This window comes from Pristiophorus japonicus, chromosome 12, assembly GCF_044704955.1.
Source record: "Pristiophorus japonicus isolate sPriJap1 chromosome 12, sPriJap1.hap1, whole genome shotgun sequence".
Classification (NCBI taxonomy): Eukaryota; Metazoa; Chordata; class Chondrichthyes; family Pristiophoridae; genus Pristiophorus; species Pristiophorus japonicus.
This window is the reverse complement of record NC_091988.1, coordinates 43,317,919-43,340,889: the sequence shown is the minus strand read 5'-3', so window position 1 is coordinate 43,340,889 and position 22,971 is coordinate 43,317,919. Positions and strand designations below refer to the sequence as shown.

Genomic DNA, 22,971 nt, shown 5'->3' with positions numbered 1-22,971 from the left:
GTATATAAGCCGGCCCCTAAGGCCTATTCCTCACTCTGGAGTGTCTTATTAAAGACTGAGGTCACTGTTATTTTAACCTCCCTGTGTGCAGTCTCATCTGTGTTAGGAACACAATAATTGGCAACGAGAATACGAATCCAACGCAAAGATGCAGAAAACTGTGGACATCCTAGAGAAGTTCTCAGAGGGTGAGGACTGGGAAGCCTGTGTCGAACGGCTAGACCAGTACTTTGTAGCCAACGAGCTGGACGGAGAAGGAAGTGCTGCAAAAAGGAGAGCGGTCCTCCTCACAGTCTGCGGCGCACCGACCTACAGCCTCATGAAGAATCTTCTGGCTCCGGTGAAACCCACAGATAAGTCGTATGAGGAGCTGTGTACACTGGTTCGGGAGCATCTTAACGCGAGGGAGAGCGTGCTGATGGCGAGGTATCGGTTCTACACGTACCAGCGATTTGAAAGTCAGGAAGTGGCGTGCTACGTCGCCGAGCTAAGGCAACTTGCAGGACAATGTGAGTTTGATGGCTACCTGGAGCAAATGCTCAGAGACTTTTTTGGACTGGGCATTGGCCATGAGACCATCCTACGAAAACTTTTGACTGTAGAGGTACCAACCCTCAGTAAGGCCATTGCGATAGCACAGGCGTTTATGTCCACCAGTGATAACACCAAACAAATCTCTCAGCACACAAGTGCTAGCAACGTTCATAAATTAACTGGAACTGTGTTTGCGAGCAGAAATGTACAGGGCAGAAACCACGAGTCTGCAACTGCCAGCAGGCCTCAGGTGACTCAGATGACTCAGAGTCCACAACAAAGGATGATTGCAAGGCAATTCACACCTTGTTGGCGTTGTGTAGGCTTCCATTCAGCCTATTCATGGCGCTTCAAAGGGTATGTTTGCAAAAGATGTGGAACAATGGGGCACCTCCAACGAACTTGCAAATGAGCTGCAAGCTCTGCAAAACCTGCTAACCACCACGTGGCAGAGGAAGATCGGTCCATGGTGGATCAAAGCAATTTCGAGCCTCAGAGAGAGGAGGGAGATGCTGAAGTAGACGGGGTGCACACGTTTTCGACGAAATGTCCACCTATAATGCTAAATGTAAAATTGAATGGCTTATCCATAGGCATGGAACTGGACACTGGCGCTAGCCAATCCACCATGAGTAAAAAGATGTTTGAGAGACTGTGGTGCAACAAGGCATTCAGACCAGCCCTGAGCCCCATCCACATGAAACTGAGAGCGTACACCAAACAGCTTATCACTGTCCTGGGCAGCGCCATGGTCAAGGTCACCTACGAGGGCACGGTGCACGAAGTGCCACTCTGGATCATCCCGGGTGATGGCCCCACACTGCTTGGAAGGAGCTGGCTGGGCAAAATCCGCTGGAACTGGGATGACATCTGAGCGCTATCACATGGCGATGAGGCCTCATGTACCCAGGTTCTCAACAAATTTCCTTCCCTTTTTGAGCCTGGCATTGGAAACTTTTCCGGGGCAAAGGTGCGGATCCACTTAGTTCCAGAGGCACGACCTATTCACCACAAGGCGCAAGCGTACCTCACATGATGAGGGAGAGAGTGGAAATCGAGCTGGACAGGCTGCAACGCGAGGGCATCATCTCCCCAGTGGAATTCAGCGAGTGGGCCAGTCCGATTGTTCCAGTACTCAAAAGTGATGGCACGATCAGGATTTGTGGCGATTATCAAGTAACGATTAATCGTTTCTCGCTACAGGACCAATACCCGCTGCCTAAGGCAGACGGCCTATTTGCAATGCTGGCAGGAGGCAAGACGTTTACAAGCTCAACCTGTCTTCGGCCTACATGACGCAAGAACTGGAGGAGTCTTCGAAGGGCCTCACCTGCATTAACACGCACAAGGGACTGTTCATCTACAGCAGATGCCGGTTTAGAATTTGGTCGGCTGCAGCAATCTTCCAGAGAAACATGGAGAGCCTACTCAAGTCGGTACCACACACGTTGGTCTTTCAGGACAACATATTGGTCACAGGTTGGGACACCGTCGAGCACCTACAAAACCTGGAGGAGGTCCTCCAGCGACTGGATCATGTAGGGCTGCAGCTGAAGAGGTCGAAATGCATCTTCATGGCAACAGAAGTGGAGTTTTTGGGGAGAAAGATCGCGGCGGATGGCATCGGCCCACAGATGCCAAGACAGAGGCTATCAGGAACGCGCCCAGGCCACAGAATGTCACAGAGCTGCGGTCGTTCCTGGGACTCCTCAACTATTTTGGTAACTTCCTACCGGGGTTAAGCACCCTTTTAGAGCCCCTACATGTGTTATTGCGCAAAGGTGAGAACTGGGTATGGGAAAAAAAACAAGTAATTGCTTTTGAGAAAGCCAGAAACATTTTATGCTCCAACAAGCTGCTTGTATTGTATAACCCATTTGCTAGCATGTGACATGTCGTCGTACAGAGTCGGGTGTGTATTACAACAAGCTAACGTTGCGGGGAAGTTGCAACCTGTCGCCTATGCTTCCAGGAGCTTGTCTAAGGCCGAGAGGGCCTACAGCATGATTGAGAAAGAGGCATTAGGGTGTGTGTTCGGGGTAAAGAAAATGCATCAGTATCTGTTTGGCCTCAAATTTGAGCTGGAAACCGATCACAAGTCCCTCACATCCCTGTTTGCTGAAAAACAAGGGAATAAATACTAATGCCTCAGCCCGCATACAAAGGTGGGCACTCACGCGATCAGCATATAACTATACCATCCGCCACAGGCCAGGCACCGAGAACTGTGCGGATGTTCTCACTCGGCTACCATTGCCCACCACGGGGGTGGAAATGGCGCAGCCTGTAAACTTGTTGATGGCGGCACAGCCCTCAGACTTGTTGATGGTCATGGAAGCATTTGAAAATGATAAATCACCTGTCACGGCCTGCCAGATTAGGACGTGGACCAGCCAAGATCCTCTGCTGTCCCTAGTAAAAAACTGTGTACTGCATGGGAGCTGGGCCAGCATCCCCATGGAAATGCAAGAGCCAATCAAGCCGTTCCAGCAGCGAAAGGACGAGCTGTCCATTCAGGCAGACTGCCTGTTGTGGGGTAACCACGTAGTGCTACCAAAAAAGGGCAGGGAGACGTTCATCTCGGATCTCCACAGCACACACCTGGGTATAGTAATGATGAAAGTGATAGCCAGATCCCACGTGTGGTGGCCCGGTATCGACTCTGACTTAGAGTCCTGTGTAAGGCAATGCAGCGTATGTGCTCAGTTGAGCAACGCACCTAGAGAGGCACCACTAAGTTTGTGGTCCTGGCCCTCCAGACCATGGTCGAGGATCCATGTCGACTATGCGGGCCTGTTTCTCGGTAAAATGTTCCTGTGGTGGTGGATGCTTTTTCAAAATGGATTGAATGTGAAATAATGTCGGGAAGCACCGCCACCGCCACCATTGAAAGCCTGAGGGCCATATTTGCCACCCACGGCCTGCCTGACATACTGGTCAGTGACAACGGGCCATGCTTCACCAGTGCCAAATTTAAAGAATTCATGACCCGCAATGGGATCAAACATGTCACCTTGGCCCCGTTTAAACTAGCCTCCAATGGGCAGGCAGAGCGGGCAGTACAAACCATCAAACAGAGCCTTAAACGAGTCACAGAAGGCTCACTCCAAACCCGCCTGTTCCGAGTACTGCTCAGCTACCGCACGAGATCCCACTCGCTCACAGGGGTTCCCCCGGCTGAGCTACTTATGAAAAGCACACTTAAAACCAGACTCTCGCTGGTTCACCCCAACCTGCATGATCAGGTAGAGAACAGGCAGCAGTAACAAAATGTAAACGAGGGTCGCGCCACTGTGCCACGGGAAATTGATCTGAATGACCCTGTGTATGTGCTAAACTATGGACATGGTCCCAAGTGGATTGCGGGCACGGTGATAGCTAAAGAAGGGAATAGGGTGTTTGTAGTCAAACTAGACAATGGACAAATTTGCAGAAAGCACCTGAACCAAACGAAGCTGCGGTTCACAGACTGCCCTGAACAACCCACAGCAGACACCATCTTTTGAGAGCCCACAACACACACCCAAAGGATCAACGACACCATGCCGGACCAGGAAATCAAACCCATCATGCCCAACAGCCCAGCAAGGCCAGGCTCACCTAGCAGCCCTGCAGGACCAACAACACGCCAGCCCAGTGAGGGCACAGCCAACACACCAGAACAGATACTTATACCGAGGCAGTCCACCAGGGAAAGAAAGGCTCCCGACTGCCTCACCTTGTAAATAGTTTTCACTTTGACTTTGGCGGGGGCAGTGATGTTGTGTATCTGTAAAGCATGCACTCCCATGTTCCGCCACCAGGGAGCTCATCCCCTGAAGTCCCAAGGGATCCCAGCATCCCTTGGGAGCACTGTATATAAGCCGGCCCCTAAGGCCTGTTCCTCACTCTGGAGTGTCTTATTAAAGACTGAGGTCACTGTTACTTTAACCTCCCTGTGTGCAGCATCATCTGTGTTAGGAGCACAATAGTTTCTAGCAATATTAATATAATAAGCATACCTTCTGCAGTCCTATCCAGTAGTCCAAATAGGAGACATATAAAATTAATGTGTCAGATTTTTGTTCAGAAGAAATTACAACTGCAATGGTGGGATTAAAACTCGCATCTCCTTATTACTCATCCAGACCTCTAGATTACAGTCCAGTGACATAATCACTATGCTACCGTACCACCATGTGGAGGGTAGACACCAGCAGAGACTGGTTGAGCTAAACAGCCTGTTTCCATGTCGTAATTTCTATGTAATTCTGTGTAGGATGTAGCTTTATTTTTAAACATTTTGTTTCGATTTCGTACTATTAAGATTTTACTGAGTTTGGGACATAGAATTCCCAGATAAGTGGCTGAAGCTGATAACCAGTTTTTAAAGAGTTTAAGCAGAGCTTTACAAAACTGCTTTTAACTGATTTTGACCCCGAATAAGTCAGTGAATCTCATACATTTCTGACCAACCCGACCCCATATACAGCCCTATTATACCATAGGCAAATATAGCCTAAGCCTTTGTATGTTTAAGGTAAAACATAAAGCCATAGAGCAGCACAGCTGGGCAGAAGCACAAATCAGATTTGTTAAGGGTGATGAAAGATAGTTTCTTCGGTCATTCTAACAGATAAGCTAACAACTCAAGCTGCCCCATCAGCAATTTTGTACATTTTCGCAGTATGGAGGGGCATTAAGGTTCACTTCCGGGATGGTAGACCGTGTCTGAAGCCCTCAGAAGATTATCGAGAAACCAACAATCCATGCTTGTGGCCAAAGCCTATACCAAATTCAACAAGTGGGTGACAGTTTAAGTTGCAGAACCTATAAGGTAAAAGTTCACTCCGAGATTTGGGAAGGGGTAAAGAGGGCCATTGGAGTACAAAGTTAGGTGACCTGACTTCACGCCTAGCGTCAGAAAACTTAAGGAAGCTATGATTCAGAATTCTGGGTCCATCCTGGATAGTGTAATGTATTTGCTTCATGGGTTCTTTTCTTAAGAATTCATAGCAACACATTGCTATTAAGAACTAGTTGATTTATTAACAAAGGTTTAATAATCACGCTACACATTACCATCCACTAGGCTCACAACTGCATACCTCATCGTGGATGACCGAAACCAACTGATTGGGGTTTTACTGAGTCTTGTGGACATCATGTGACTGGCTAAGCCACTCACAATGCAACAGTTCTACAAATCTGTGAGCATACATACTCACAGGTGCATAAAAGTTGGATTAGAACATCTCCCTTTTCTTCTTCAGCTTCTTTTCTCCTATTCTCACTGTTCGTTCTTAATTCTATTTTAATTGTTACTTGTTTGTATTTGTAAGGTTAATTAGAGGCAGGGATATAATAGGGATTCATTTGAAATACTTCTACCACTTTTTCAGAAAGTTTGTGTTTTACATGCTAGGCTTAATGTCAACTTATGTTCCTGTTGTTCATTATTACATTTTTTTAAATTGGAGAAAAGAATTGAAGATGATATGTTGCACAATGTAATCCATATTAGTGGCATGATTGTGCATTATGCTTAATCAGGCAGTTAAAACTTCAACACAAACCTGCTTTTCAAGTGACCGTCCCACCAGACAGGAGGCATGCAGAGTGACTGTAACACTGTTGCAAATGAAACGGTTGGAGGTCCAAACCATTTTTGTGGTCGGGCCTCATTTGCATTCATGAGCAAGCTGCTCGCTAATTAGAAGGGGTGGAAAATCTGGCAGCTCCACCGGGGACCCCTGTAGATAAATTGAGAGTGAGGGGGGATATCCCAGGAGAGGGCCACGGAAGCCATCCCCCTTCTTCGAGTGGCAATCTACCTATCAACGTTCGTATAGTGCTGGCAGCTCACCAATTATATTTAGATGAGACACGATCATGAAAATGACTCGAGCCTCCAACCACTTGCATCAGTTGGGCAGCGGGCTTGCTCTGTCCTCCTGCCATCTGATGAAAGTGGTCACATGAAAATCTACCCCTTGGTCACCTCCCCCTACTGACTCTGGCTTGGGACTAACACCCGAATGTGGATTTCTTGGGAGATGTGCTGCATAAAGGTGTTTTTTAAATACAAGTTGTTGTTGGTGGACAGAGCTACAACATTTATCCATTTGACTTGCCACTAAATCCTAAAGTCCCCCTTTAATGAGTAATCATGAACAGAACTCAATGCTCTTGCTAATATCTGATATGGTTCTTCCTTCATTGTACAAGATATGTCCCATTTAAGCATGTTGTGAATAAAAGTGAAATTAATTAACTGTATTGGGAACATTTTCTGTATTTTCAGATAACCATGCCGACATTTCCTGTTGTTGTGAAGATTGGGCACGCTCATTCAGGCATGGGAAAGGTAACTAACCTTGTACAGTTGTCTAAGCCAAGAGTCAGTACTATGTCAAACATTCGGTGGTTGAACAGAAACATTCCTCTAAATCTTAACTTAGAAGTTCTCATTGCGTCCCATTCATAATATGTTGCAGAATTACAATGTATTTCTTTGATGATGGCAATTAGCTCACTCTGTCTACAGTCTAAGACAAAGTGCCTGAAAGGTCAGAAGATTGTACACAATGTGGGCCCAAACCTTCAATATGCATTTAGCGGCTGGACAAAGCATCCAATCATCAAAAGTTTATATCAAATTTCAGTTTGTATTTCATACACTGTGTGGAGTTATATTATGCAATGGAACTGTGATGCGGATAGTTTACCAAATCATTTCAAAATCCTCATTAAACAAAATAACATTTGTAATGTTTCAGCAGAAGCACTTCATCTGACTCTCTTCTCTTCTCTCTCTCTTCTACCTTTCCCCTATGCTGCCTTTTATTGGATGGTACCAGGTGAAAGTAGAAAATCATTACGATTTTCAGGATATAGCAAGCGTGGTAGCCCTGACAAATACCTATGCCACAACAGAACCTTTCGTAGACTCCAAATATGATATAAGGATTCAAAAAATAGGCAATAATTACAAGGCTTACATGTGAGCAAGCTTTATATATATATATATTTCTTTGAAATCACATTCTGTAATAAAAATATTTTTCAAATGACTTTAAAATAAAATTAATTTGTGTTCATTAATCCCAATTCCTCTTCCTCGTCATGTATCTTTAGTTGATTTATTTTCCATATTTGTAGTGATGGTAACTTTTTTTAGTACAATCCCCACCTGCAGGTGAGACCACGTTTAATAAGGTGCTATTGCCTGAAGGATGTTTAAAGTCATAAACTGAATGTTGCCACAGCGGCCAGAACTTTCTACTTTGGCTCGAAAGCCGCCATTAAGTATTTGTCACAGACAATATAACGAAAGAAGCTGCACATTCTGCGTTGATTTAGCATTGTGATAATTACGCCTGCTACAATTTGTAGAGCATGATGCAAATTAACAAAGGCTGAGTGAAAGAATTGCTTTTTGCATACCTTGGAGGGTATCAGATTGAATAAAAAATATATTTAGACTAACAAAAAAAAAACACGTTCATGTTTTTCATAATAAATCCAACCTATGTGGCAGAGGATTCCTCCCATGCAGGGCATTTTTGATTTTTGTATTAATTTGGACTGCGTATTTTGCTATCGAGCACAGCCATTGCACACACAGGATGATTGCTTTGCTGATACAGCTTCTTAATGAGTGCATTAAGTGAGTACAATGTGGGGGTGTTAATTTAATTTTCACATTTAGTGCATCTTAGCAAGGTGTGAACCAATGAGTAAGCACAACTGTTTCTGCCCCAAATAAACGGAGCACTTAAGTTAAGACTGGCAACTTTAATTTGACGTTAATACAGATGGATAATGGTTTATGGCTTTTTGGCCGATATAAGTGGCTGCCCGTTTTAAACATGGACTTTTAAGTGGTAGGAACTGTACATACTATAATTACAAAAACATTTGTCATTTAATGCATGTAATACTTGCAAACAAGTGTTGGAGACAAAAAGGAAAATAGTTTTTTCTTAAATAGAACAGATAAAAACCTTTTTTCTGAAAATCACCGATGTATTACATTGGAATTACTACATAGAATCAGGCCATTCAGCCCAATCAGCCCCCAAAAAATCACCACTCTAGACACATGTTGAGCTTCTTTGCTTCCCTATTTGTCGCTGGATTACTGCCCTTGAAGAAGTCCTGCTCCTAAACATGCTTCCTAATATCCTGTTACTACTGTATTCATAACTGAATTGCTTACGTCCCCTCCCCAAGACCATCTCATATGTTCTGGTGCCATTGTCCTCATCCTACCCACAGGAAGTGAGTTATGGAGGGTAATTTGCTGAGGGTGTTCTGCTCTAACCTGACCTCCCTCATCTCTCGACCTATGGATAATTACCATTCCTTCCTAACACTGCCAGCTCCCTCAGTAGGGTGGCTACCCACTGAAACTCTTGTTCCAGAAACCTTTCTCCCTCCCTGATATGGTGAATTGCTTCCAATTCCACCTGAAGTTCTGAGAGCTTGAGCTCAAATAATCTCAGTCAGACAAACTTCTTCAGATGTGTTTGCCTGAGTTAACAGCTGTTACACCTCGAAACTTTAATATCCCGCAGGACCCATATATCACAGTCTCTTCACGTGCTGCCATCCTTACTATAAATTTTAGTTAAGCTACAGTTAAATTTATATTCTTATCTACATACATTTCAATCAAACTTCTCTGCTCCTCCTTCCCCCTTTGCTAAGAAATCCCATTCTAGTCAAATTCCCATTATGAAAGTATTGATTGGTTTGGCTTCCACCTGACTCCTTTTCCAGCTCATTTCGGGGTGTGCTCTCCACTCGAAATGATGTGATCCTGCCACTATTTTTATATCCTACAAAATACAGTCAAAAACCAATTTCGGGCAGCCCAACTACACAGTGGGCTGCTATCTGTTAATTGCCAATCCGCAACAGTTGCACAACATAGGGCTCAATTTTCTCCAAAGTTTTTTTTTGGCGTACTTGAAGAGTTACGCCAGTTTTTGGGGGGGTCCAAGTACGACAAAAAAAATGTTCCAAGTTTCCCCATTTGATTTCTTCATTTTGGCGCAGCCTAGCCTGTCCTTTAGTTTTGAGGGTGGAGCCTTGATTTGCGCCAAAAAGATCGGGTTGCCACGGTAACCAGGCACACAATGCAGGCTGAGGCTGGAAAGTGAAACATACAGCCAGCTCACAACCTGCACAAGCACGTTAAACATTGCAGCAACTTCACGAGCACCTTAAAATACATTGCAGCAACTTCACAAGCACAAATACGTTGCAGCAAATTATTAAAGTCGCCCCCCCCCCTCCCCTCCCGATGCTGGTGCCGATCCCTGCTCCTATCTCAGGCTGAAGGGCCTCACGATACGCCCCCCCCGCACCTAGCCCTAGCCGAGTGGCCTCCTCCCTGCCGGTCCCGCACCTAGCCCTAGCCGAGTGGCCTCCTCCCGCCCGGTCCCGCACCTAGCCCTGGCCAAGTGGCCTCCCGGTCTGCTTCCCCGCACCTATCCCAGGCCAAATGGCCTCCCTCCTGGTCCCCGCACCTAACTATACCCGAAAGCCTTCCCCCCTCTCCCACTCTCTCTTACCTCTCCTGCTGCCGCTGTACGGGCATCTGCTGCACTTACCTGCGCTGATTTCCTTAACTTAACTAAGGTTTTTCTACAGAGGCCACATACGCTGGCCTAAGAAGAACTGGAGTAACTCTCAGCTGGCCAAGCTTCCCTAAATGGCCAGAATTGGCGCAGCTGGCAGGTTACACCCACTTTGGCTGAAAAAAAACTTACCTAAAAAAATCGTAACTGAGATATGCTGGTGCAAATTGATCGGGGTACTTGGGTTTTTTAACTTAGGCCAAAAAAAGCGGCCTGCGCCAAAAAAACGGCGCAAATCACTGGGGAAAATTGAGCCCTTAAAATTTAAAGTTCAGTCAAAGAAAGGAGAACACACACGATGTTCTAAATTACATACTTATTACTTAACTCTATTCACCACTGAATTCCCATCCTAGTCAAATTCCCATTTTGGAAGTGCTGTTTTCACTCAATTCCCCCCCACCCCCCCCCCCCTCACCCGATTCCCCCTCACTCCATTACCAGCACACTCCGTGGTATTTACTCTGCTGGAACTTGTAAATCTGAAACAGAACCAACTTAGGATACATAAAGAAAACAGGGTTTTACAATTAGGTTCTACAACAGGAATATTTCTGAAAGGTTTTTTAGAATGTAAATGTAAAATTTATGAGGTGCGACACTCTTACTGCAACAGAAAATTTTTTAATACATACCTTTAACATAAAACAAATACTTTTTCAACGAATATTGTTTTGCCTCTCAGGCTAATAATTCTATTAAACATATGGGGCTAGAACCTCCACTTTTGTGCTTATTGACCAAAAATGAGCATTATTTCCGGCGTTAAAAAAGGGTTTTCAGATCGCTGGCTTCTCGCTCATTCTCAAAACACCTAGTTTACATATCAAATGGGCAAGAGTGTTACATTTTTTTGACCTTCTGCCATAAAGTGTGGCCGTCCTTAGCAACGGCATGGCAACCCTCGATTCCCGCAATTCTGGAGGTCAAGGGTCACCATGACATGCGCAGAAGAGGAGACAGAGAGAGAGGGAGCTCAGAGGGACTGAAGGCGTGGCTGGGTGTGGTGTGGCTGCTTTGGGAGGAAGGAGGGAGACTTTAGAGCTTCACAGCAAGTAGGCAAACAAAAATTAGCTGTTACTGGCTGTATATTTGACTGAATTTGTCCTATAACGGAGGGAGAGGAGGAGGCATCACAGCACGCTGTGGAGACTGACACTGAAAAGAGCAGTGAGGTGGGAGAGGAGCACATTGGAGGCCGCAAAAGAGCCAGGAGTTTCTCGGACGAGGCAAATGCCTTCTTCCTGCAGGAGGTCGAGTCACGCTGGGGTGATTTAACACAGGGGGGGCATGGGAAGCCCACCCCAAAGGCCTATCAGAGGATATGGACCGAGATAGCAGAGGTGGTCTCGTCAGCGACCAACGAGATGCGTGAGGGCAACCAATGCCACAAATGATGGAATGACCTTGTGGGATCCGCAAGAGTAAGTATTACATTTATTTTGCATGTACTTATGACTGTTACCAATCAAATTATATAAATACATAAGTAACTATCAGCAGATGTGAGGTCTTGCACTTTTACCGGGAATGTTTTACTCAAAGCCTGCGGTCACGATGTACGTCTTTAGGTAAAGAATGATAATAATCATAATAATCATGATTACATCTGTCAGTTATGTGTTGTATCAGTCTCTGTGACAGTACTTAGCAATGATATCATGCAATGATCTCATGCCATGTCGTCCTGTCACCTTTTACAGGAGAAGCTATCGACAATGAGGTCGGTACAGAGGTGAACAGGTGGGGGAGCCACCAGTCCCCAGCGACATCACTGACATGGAGGAGCGAGTGCTAGCACTCGTTATGCACCCCGGGACAGCCACGGACGATCTGCATACCCTGAAGTGATGCCACGTGAGTAAAGCTTACACCATTGCGTGATGTAAAGTCAATAGATGCCACACCCACTCATATCCGAACAATCATATATGATAGATGATTTCTAAAAGTGACATGGAAATAATGCTGGCCTAATGAAAATCATTGCAATGCACAATGTGTTGATGGTCATGAAATGTGATGTCTGCGATGATTTTGAGAGCGGTGGTGCTTTTGCCGTGCATATGCTCTGTGTTGTGCTCGACTCACCTTAACACCCTAGCACTCCCTTCTCCTCTAATAACCTAATTTGTGTTTTGCAGCTCAGCCAGCAGCGTGGCCCCAGGCAAGGCCACAGAGGCCGGAAGGTGGGGGCGCGGGTCATGAGTCAGCGGACGATCCTACATCTGGTACTGAGGAGCTCCGATTGTCGCCCGTCAATCCACTGGGTCTGTTCTCAATGGATGAGAGCGCGTACCTCGAAGAACCTGCATTGCCACGCTCCAGAAGCCATTCCACCCCAAAGCCATCTAGTGGTCCTCCGGTCATTCCCGCCTCCACTCTGGAGGTACCGGCCCCAAGGACCTCGCCACAGGGAACCCCATTTTTCACCAGGTCGGTACCGGTCCCGCGGAGGCCTCGTGGACACGGAGGTCTGTTCCACGAGTGCGACATGACAGCGGAGAGATGGTACAGTTGTCCAGGAGGACTGTAGACATTGGTGACCAGCTCATCGAAGCATTGGGGGGCATATCCCGACAGCTGGCCACCATGACTGAGTACATTCCGCGCATGGCGGAGTCCCTGGATGCGATAGCCAGGAACACTGCTACCACAGGCCTCCCAGTGGTCCCCGAACACAGCACTCCACCCCTAGGTTCCGCACCATCACTGCGAACGACAGATGAGAGCAAGGACCAAGATCCTGCTTCTGCATCAGAGAATGTTGCCCCCCTCGGCACCCTCCGCTCCCATACCCATGCAACAACCGCATCTGCCTTCATCCCCCCCCCAGTGAGGCACCGCCTGAGGAGCTCCTTGGCCAGGCACTGTGAAGCGAGGAGGGGAAGGGATAGGGGTGGGGAGAAGAAGGAGTGGGGGGAAGGAAAGTGAGGTGCACGTGCGCAGGTGATGGCTGTGTTATATCTCCATCTGGGTGTATGCAATTTGTCGCAGTGTATGAGGGCTGGGGACCACACTCCTGCTTTGCCTTTGTATTCTGTGTTGCTGGACATGGCGAACATGTGATTTATGTCAATGGTGGAAAAAGTGGGGTGTGGGCAGGGGTTGGGTGTTATTGGTTGTGATACTTATGATTTCAGACCAGTTGGAATTAAACTTTTGTTACTGAACATAACCTTGTTGCGCATTATCTCAGATAGCTGGACCGTTACACACTGGTGATTCCTTACCATGAAAGGGTTAAATACAACTTAACATCAATCAACATAAACTTTAACTGGCACCAAGGTGATGGGCACCATTGATGTCTGAACTGCACACACAGCAGTGTGTCAGCATTGTCACTCACATCAGCGCTCTTTCAGGCAAATCTTTCCGATATCAACTCCTCACGTAAGAGTGGGATTTAACAAATGCCAGCCACACCGCTGTTCCAGTTAATTCCACTTTTTGTGGGCGGTTTTTTTGAGCAAGCGATATTGTGGGCGATATGTGTGCGAGGTGGTGAAATTGATGATGGGCGATCTCCATGACCGCTAGTTTGGGTAAATATACTCTTTACGACAAAAAACAGTGGACAGGCGTTCATATTGAATCTCGGCATTAATTCCGTGCGGAAAGTAACGCTGGGCGATATTATGGCCGTTAATTTCGCCCATTCTGCTGATTCCGCCCAAAAAAAGTGGGCGGCCGGTAATATTTTTTCCCAGCGTTAAGCACACGAGGAAAATAACGCTCGGCGATACGTCTCCTAAAAAAGCCCGTCAGTTTCCATTTTGTGCCAAAATGGGCGATATATGGGCGTTATATGTCATTTCAGCGGTAAAATGGGCGTTAAGTGGGCGTTAAGCATGCAAAGAAAGTGGAGGTTCCAGCCCTTGGAATCAATTATCTGTTTTTGAAGCTATATAGGTTTACAAGGTATGATGAAAAATACAAATAAGTAGTATTTCCCTGATAATTGAATAGAAAGATGATTATTAATTGGCTAGCAATGTAGCATTGAAATGATCAGTTCAGGCTGCTTAGTTATGAAACTGAAGTGTAGATTAATTACATTTAGATGTAGATAAGAAACCAAACTACAACATACTGTTTTTTCCTTAATCTCACCCTACAAAGCAGAAAACAATTTGATTTATTAAATGGTACTAGTTAAAATATTAGCAAATCTGACAAATGGTGATTGGATGAGAATTATGGCTAAACATATTTAGAAGTCATGCTGAAAGATTAAACTATGGAATCATTGAGAAAAAGAACCAAATACACCAACTGTAATTCATTCATCTTTTCTAGGAGAACATCAATATCTGGAAATTGGAAAACAAACACTGGATCAGCCATGCTCGAACAGATTGCAATGACAGAAAGGTGGGTACATTGCTGATACAGACAAAGGGCCCAATTTTGGCCATGACTTGCATCAATTTTTTTGGAGTAAGTTGTTTTTTCTGGCGTAAGTTTAAAAAATGCCATTTTCCCCTAAAAAAGGTGCAACGTAAGGAGGACACTGTCAGTGTTGTCAACATCATCACTGCACTTACTACCTGTTGCTCATTTCTGCTAGAACTACAATCCCAGCTAATATGGTGCACACACATGTATCAAACAAGTGACTGGTATATTGTCCAGTATGGCCAGCACTTTCACCTGCTTTCTCACAAAGAAACATTCAGTTTGACTGCACTGTCTTCACAGCCACGGACTGTCACTTTAACATATGCATATTAGGCCAGTACCAACACAACAGGTAGATCGTGGGAAGGCTCAAAAAGTGCGAGGAAATATTAAAGCAGAAATCTGGCGGGAACAGCTTCCACCCGAAGCTCCATACTAAAAAATTTCCTATGGCACACAGTAAGTACTCTGAAAACAGTGAGGACACTCATCCCAGTAGCTTGGCTCCATTATCTGTACATACTTGTGTACCACATGAATCTGTATCTTAAAGGAGATAGTAACTATAGATGAGTTTGATCATGCAGCTGAAGTCAGTTGAATGGCTCTCTGTTGCCTCAACCCAAAATAATAGATCTTTGGTGCAGATGAGAAATAAATTTGCAATGTCTCCTACAAGATTAGAGTTTTTATAAAAATGTTTTACTTCCCTAGTTAGGGGAGCATGTTTCATATTGAATATACTCTTTGATTTACCTATTGTATTTTGAGAATCAAAAGGGCTTTTGAATTTATGAATGCATGCCATACTGCAGTGTCTGAACAATAACTTACTCGAATTTGGTTGTAGTTTGCTAAATCTCTGGTAATCTGAAGAACTGTCCAGGATAGCTTCATTATCATTCCTGCACTGGAGCCATACTCCCATGCTGGATATACTTTAATGAGAATACTTGTGAAATTAACAACTCAGCAAAAACCACGCCAAAAGATCAAATTGTAGTTAAAGAAGAAAACTTCTTGAAACTGAACCTGAGCAATTATTTTCTAAATTTTGATTCTGCACTTGTCAGCACTAGCTATTATTACCCAGATAAATATTATTAGAGATTCAGATTCATATCCATTACAGTCTTCAAACCCTTTTAAAATAAAAAGCTGCAAAAAATGGTTTCCTTAAACTGTCAGGTTGCATAGACAAACTGGTTTCATCAGAATCCCAGGGTAACTTGACATACCCACATTGACTGGATGATTTGGCAATGCATCATTATCATTATCATCATCATAGGCAGATCCTCGGAATCGAGGAAAACTTGCTTCCACTCTAAAAGTGAGTTCTCAGGTGGCTGTATATTCCAATACAGGAATTACAGTCTCTGCCACAGGTGGGGCAGACAGTGGTTGAAGGAAAGTGTGGGTGGGGAGTCTGGTTTGACGCACGCTCCTTCCGCTGTCTACGCTTGATTTCCGCATGCTCTTGGCGACGAGACTCAAGGTGCTCAGTGCCCCCTCGGATGCTCTTCCTCCACTTAGGGCGATCTTTGGCCAGGGACTCCAAGGTGACGGTGGGGATGTTGCATTTTATCAAGGAGGCTTTGAGGGTGTCCTTGAAACATTTCCGCTGCCCAACTGCGGCTCGCCTGCCATGTCGGAGTTCCGAGTATAGCGCTTGCTTTGGCAATCTCGTGTAAGACATGCGGATGATGTGGCCCGTCCAATGGAGCTGGCCGAGTGTGGTCAGTGCTTCGATGCTGGGGATGTTGGCCTGAGCAAGAACACGGACGTTGATGCGTCTATCTTCCCAATGGATTTGCAGGATCTTGTGGAGGCAGCACTGGTGATACTATTCCAGCGCTTTGAGATGTCTGCTGTATATAGTCCACGTCTCTAAGCCATATAGGAGGGCAGGTATCACTACTGCCTTGCAGACCATAAGCTTGGTGCCAGATTTGAGGTCCTGGTCTTCAAACACTCTCTTCCTCAGGCTATGCTGGCAAATGGGAGGCAGTGTTGAACCTCATCATCAATGTCTGCCCTTGCTAGTAGTAGGCTCCCAAGGTATGGAAAATGGTCCACATTGTCCAAGGCCGCGCGTGGATTTTGATGATCGGGGGGCAATGCTGTTTGGCAGGGTCAGGTTGGTGGAGGACCTTTGTCTTACAGATGTTTAGTGTAAGACCCATGCTTTCCTACGCCTCGGTGAAGGTGTTTACGATAGCTTGGAGTTCGGCCTCTGAGTGTGCGCAGACGCAAGTATCGTCCGCGTACTGTAGTTCGATGACAGAGGATGGGACAACCTTGGATCTAGCCTGGAGGCGGCGAAGGTTGAACAGGTTCCCATTGGTTCTATAGTTTCGTTCCACTCCAGCGGGGAGCTTGTTGAGAGTGCGATCATCTCAAGTTCACGTTGCATCTATTACATAAGCATTGGTGCCCATGAAACTACCTCACCTCGGTCTTCAGAATCTCACCACGATCAGCCCCAACACCAGCATCACCAGGCACACCAGCAGCACCAATAACAACACCAACCTTCTCCGCAATCAACTGATACTGCACAGGTCAGAGGGCATCAGCACCTGACCACATTGTTGCCTGGGCCTCCAGGGATGGCCTCACCATGGCTAAATTTACTTCACTTGACGCTGTACACTCTGGCTACCACATGATGTGCCAGTTGGCACCACTCAACAACAACACCATAAAGCATCTCTACAATGCCTAAGCCATTCCTTTCACACTCATCACCACTGCGAGAGGTGCCGTTATGTCTCACCATTCACTGCAAGTCACGAAGCCACTTCCAAAGGTGCACACAGATCTGTCCAAGAATGCAGTGTTCAAAATAAAGGTTTCAATGTTTGACACCGCATTAATAGAAACTTTACATGAACATTGCATAAAACACCCAAGTGTCTTGTGTGTTGTTAGTTGGCACGATTAGACTAGGATGAGGGTGAATGTGATGAGTGTGAATGTGATGAGTGGCAAGTGAGATGGGGATGTGATAATGTAGATAGAGTGGGATGGGTTGAGGTGCGCGGTAAGTTGGTGTGAGTAAGGATGTACAAGAGTAGGGTAGGGAAGGCAATTAGGTTAAAAACATGAGATCTATGTGACATTATCTATGCACTCTTTGGAGAAGCCCTGATTTTCAGCTGCGCTGAGTTAAATATGAGTATAAAATAATTCATTTACGATAACCGTTTGCTTTAAATGACCAAATACTTTTAATTATTTAGATATTTGACTTATTTCTTCAGTAATAATGGTACATAATAAACATTCAGTTTTAACCAACCTTACTTTGAAGGGTAGTAAAAGAAAACTTGTGAGCTAAGCTTGCTTCCTACTCCAGCTGTTGTTGAGTAAGCTTTTTATTTGCAAGTTATTAGCCATCAGTTATCTGTAGACTTTGCAGTGTGAGGAGGTAGTAACTTTTGTCATGCATTGGCTATGTATTTCTCACTAAATGTTCCTGTCCAGAAAGAACCTTGGTAGTCAGGAATTAAGGGCAGTTTCACCATTTTGACAGACTAAGCTTGCTGACAATTTCACCAATGAGAAGGACAAATTCTTTCAATTCCCATTTCTTCCTTCCGCCCATGTAATGCTGCCATAGAATTGTAGAATGGTTATAGCACAGAAGGAGGTCATTCGGAGCTATGATCATTACCAATCTGAATGAAAATTAGATAGAATCATTTATACTTTGACTGAATAATGGACTTCGAATAATATCAACAGCCACATTTTCCAGTAAGATTATGCATTTCTCAAGCAGCTGTATGTATCAAATGACACTTTCTGCTAATCTGCGCTAATCGCTGAAGTCCAGTGTCATTGGCCTTCATTGTTGCTTCCTGATTCTCATGTTCTTCCTTCCTGTTCTTCTTTCCTGAAGATAGCATTGCATTAAGGAATGGACTGTTAAAAGGGGTGACGACCCCCACTCCCCTCCACACACACTCGCCCATCATTAATACTGTGCCACAATGTTGAATGTGGCAGATTTATGTATCTATATTAAAAGAATATAATTGTCCAAATAAAACGACTGTTTGTAAACAAAAATGTTCAATGACTTGGTGACATTATAATCTCATCAATCAGGTCTGCAGATTTAAAGTAAAAAGTCACCAAAAAAAATTCAAATCATCCTGCAGGAACTGCCTCACAGAAATGCACATGTGAGTGTGGAAATGGAATTTACAGGGCAGCCTGTTTCAGGAAATGAGCCTCCCCAAAAGCTCCCCATAAATAGCAAGGATGTCACCTTCATTAAGAGTTATAATGGGAATGTTCTTTACAGGTCTGAAATTCTACTTTATGTCACCAGCTGCATTGCTAACATAATGCACTCAGACAAATGAGCAGGTACCAATTCTTGACAGTGCCTCGTTTTAAGTTATTAAGTTCAAAAGCAGTTACGTACACCTTCTTAAAAATGTCTACACACAACTTTGTACAACCTTTTAACAGTCCATTCCTTAATGCCATGCTATCTTCAGGAAAGAAGAACAGGAAGGAAGAACATGTTCTAGTTCATTAAATGCTACAACTATCGCCTCATCCTTAATTCGTTTTCTGTCTCTTACTGTACCACAGAACCTTTAGGGCCGCTTATAACCCTGCCGGCCTGGTAGATACCAAGCTGGCAGGCAGTTAAAATGGCTGGTGTGACTTACCCACACCGACACTGCTGCCTTCCTGCAGAAAGTGATCTTTACCTGCTCTTCTGAGCAGGCCTGTAAGGCAGTTGGACCATCCTTTAAATATGCAAATCGGGCTCTGATTATATAATCAGAACCCTATTGCAATCTTAATTGGAGGCCTTCATGGGGAAGCCAAGGTAAGTGCTTTTTTTATATAATTTCCTTGTAGGCCCCAGTCTTCACTTCCCTCCTCTGGCCATTTTGCCCCCCCGGCACCCCTTCCAATTACTTATCTGTGCCAGGGACCATTCCTTCATATCACTGGCGGCAAGCTCCTGCAGCCTGAAATCCCACTCCCGCCCACTGGCTAGCTGAAGCTTCCCGCTTGGTTCGAGGGAGAGACTGACAAGGCCTATGCAGATGAGATGCGGGAGTTCAAACCACCTGGGCATCACGCGGCAGAAGGTAGACGGTTTGCAATCTGCCTCATAAGAATATAAGAAATAGGAGCAGGAGTAGGCCATTTGGTCCCTTGAGCCTGCTCTGCCATTCAATAAGATCATGGCTGATCTGATCTTGCCTCAGCCCTTGGCCGCACAATTCCTGGCCGAGGGTTAAAATCGGGGCTTTTATTTCTGTATTCCAGAGCTATAAAATTTAACAGTAGCACTTGACACCATTTTCTTTATAAATAATTTACACAGCAGAAAGTAAACACCTCTTGAAAGCTGCAAAGGATGTTCTTTGCTCAAATGGCTGCAATAATGGTTGTGATTGGTTGAAAATGTAGCACAGTTAAAATGAAATATATGGACATCACCTAAAACCAGGTTTTTTTTCTCTACAACAGGTACAGGCTTTGGGTTGATACATGCTGCGAAATGTTTGGTGGGTTGGATATCTGTGCTGTGAAGGCTGTCCATGGAAAGGATGGAAAGGATTATATTATTGAGGTAAGAAAGGTAGAGCTGCAAGTCCATAGTGGATCACTGCAACTATTTTATTGCTGCACCCCATCTAGCAATAGTCTACAGAAATAATTAACATATACTGTGCTTGGAGCAAAACCTATTACTATAAGTCAGTTGTAATTCCACAAATCGCAAATGTCTTATTTAATTCCAGGGACAGTAAAAATGAAAACTAATTTTGGTTAATTACCAGTGAGTAGACTGTCCCACAAAACAAATTCTGTCATCTACTTAAAAGCAAATCTATGAAATAAACATTATATGCATAGAAAGCAAATTAGAAGGTATATTTCACTCAATGGTAGCTTAGTCTTGTGTTCCTCATAATTTTTAGATCTTCTACATTTGTTATGTCATTCCAATAACATGCCACAGTTGCTGCTGTTTGCCATATATTGGAATGTATTGAAGGCAAATGCATGGGTTTGTTTTTGTGCTGGATATTCTTGGCAGTCTAACAGTACTATCTCCCTTTGAAAACTACCATTGTCAACCTCCACACCCCTCGCCCCCAAAATACCAACCCTCTGTCCTTACAAACTAACACTTCATATCCAACCTCCCTTTCCTCGCCAAAGATCTTGAACCAATTATTGCCTCCCAAATCTGTGCTGATCTTTCCTGCAACTCCATGTTTGAATCTCTCCGATCAAGTTTCTGGCATGCCACAGCACTGAATCGGTTCTCAAGAAATGCACAAATTGCATCCTTGTCGAAGGTTGCGGAGAGGTTGAGGAGGACATGGTCGTTCATACCATCCTCCTTCAATGCCTTTCCTGAGTTGTCTAGCTCAGTAAGACTGCCATCATTCCAATCAAAGCCAGAGCATCTCAAAGTAATGGCTTCTCTTCCAGTCTCCACAACCTTATCTCCACAGTCCACCAACAATCTATCCTTGGCTATCCTCCTCATCTACATGCTGCCCCTTGGCAACTAGGAATGGGCCTTGCCACCATCATATGGTAAGAAGTGGGGCTGATCACTGATGATTGCAGTGTTCAGCTCCATTTGCAATTTCTCATGTCTGTATACAGCAAGACCTGGGTTCATAAATGGCAAGCAACATAACCACCACCTCTTGGCATTTAATAGAATTATGATCACTGAGTCACCCACCATCAACATCCTGGGTGTGACCATTGACCAGACACTGAACTGGATCAGCCAGATAAATGTCTTGTCTACGACAGCAGGTCAGAGGCTGTTTTTTTCTGTGGCGAATGGCTCACCTCCTGAGTTCCCAAAACCTCTTTACCACCTACAATATACAAGTCTAGAGCATGTTGGAATATTCTCCACTTGCCTGGATAGGTGCAACTCCAACAATACTGAAGAACCTCGACACCATCCAGGACAAAATAATTTAATTTGATCGGCACCCATTCACTGGCCGAAACATGCCCTCCACTATCGGTGCACTATGGCTGCAGTGTATACTATCTACAGAAACTTACCAAGGCTTCTTCGGCAGCACTTCCCAAACCAGCAACCTCCACCACCTAGAAGGGTAAGGGCAGCAGGCATATGGGAACACCATCACCTCCAAAATCCCCTCCAAGTCATGCACCATCCTGACTTAGATATATATCACCATTCCTTCATTGTCCCTTGGTCGAAATCCTAGTTGTCCCTCCTGAACAGAATTGTGGAAGTGCTTTCACTTTTGCCATATCGTTCTTGACCTCTTCTGTTGTTGTCATTTCGTCTTTGGAAGCCTTTTCAGTGAAAACTGAGGTAAAGTATCTGTTCAGGTTCCCTACGATTTCAGCATCATTGCCTGTGAGTTTATTTTGCTCATCACTTTGTGGCCCTTTGGCTATCTTAATTCTCCTTTGTGCTTATAGAATACTTTACTATTTCTTTTTATATTCATTTTCTATCTCATCTTTGCCTTCCGAATCTCAGACACCAATGGCAAAGGCTGTGAAAATCATTCTGATGAAAACATTTTTGTAAGTCAGTGACTAAAATGAGCCTGTTCAAAATTTAAAGTAGCAATGGAATTTTAAAAAGGGACAATGGAATGAAACAAGGTGCCTAGTTACAATAAGATAATTAATGTTGTATTTATCCGTAGTGTACTTAATAACGCATGTAATTTAAAACAGATTACGGATAGATATTTATTTGCAGCTAATGGATATAGAATTGTTATTGGGGAAGGGTGGTTGTTGTGTCTGACAGTGATATATAATTTGTTACCAGAATTAATGGAAATTAGTATTAAATTACACATCTGGTCATCATGTTTTAATCTGCAGTAAAATATAATAGTGTACTTCAGAGGAAACACTAAAGTACTCACACACATTGTAGTTTGGGAACGGAAGTAAAATTTGTAGAACTCATTTACCAAAATCATACTACATATTAACATATATGGGGGAAGCAATTTGGGCGTTAACTTTTAAAATTTTTGCGCCTGGCGCAAACGAATCCTAACTTCTTCTAAATTGGACTTTAGCGCCCCAGGAAGGAAGGGGCGTGGTAAATGAGGCACTAATGACCTCAGTGGGTTGTTGCAGGGGTGTTAACAGCAGAACGCTACCCAATTTCAGGTGACATGTATTCAGCAATCATCCTTCAATCCTTTACACTGGTTCATTCTAGCTCTTAAAGGGGAGGTTCTATCAAGCTACACCTGCTCATTTTCCCCAGTGGTGCAATTGACAGAGAGCTGTGAGCAAGTGCAAGAAGTTTCTGGGATGGCTGCTGCAAATCCAGCTGGAAGTGAGCAAGCACAGCGATTTAATGACATGGCATTGGAGGCATTGGTGG

General features: G+C 44.5%; 1 protein-coding gene across 1 annotated transcript in view; it reads left to right on the top strand.

Moving 5' to 3' along the window:
• Window positions 1-22,971, top strand: part of syn2b (synapsin IIb) — a 625,573-nt gene that overhangs the window by 527,547 nt on the left and 75,055 nt on the right. The window contains exons 6-9 of the mRNA XM_070895371.1: window positions 6,818-6,880; window positions 7,374-7,516; window positions 14,463-14,537; window positions 20,073-20,175. Of these exons, the coding sequence (XP_070751472.1) occupies window positions 6,818-6,880; window positions 7,374-7,516; window positions 14,463-14,537; window positions 20,073-20,175 (384 nt within the window). The remainder of the gene's footprint in view (window positions 1-6,817; window positions 6,881-7,373; window positions 7,517-14,462; window positions 14,538-20,072; window positions 20,176-22,971) is intronic.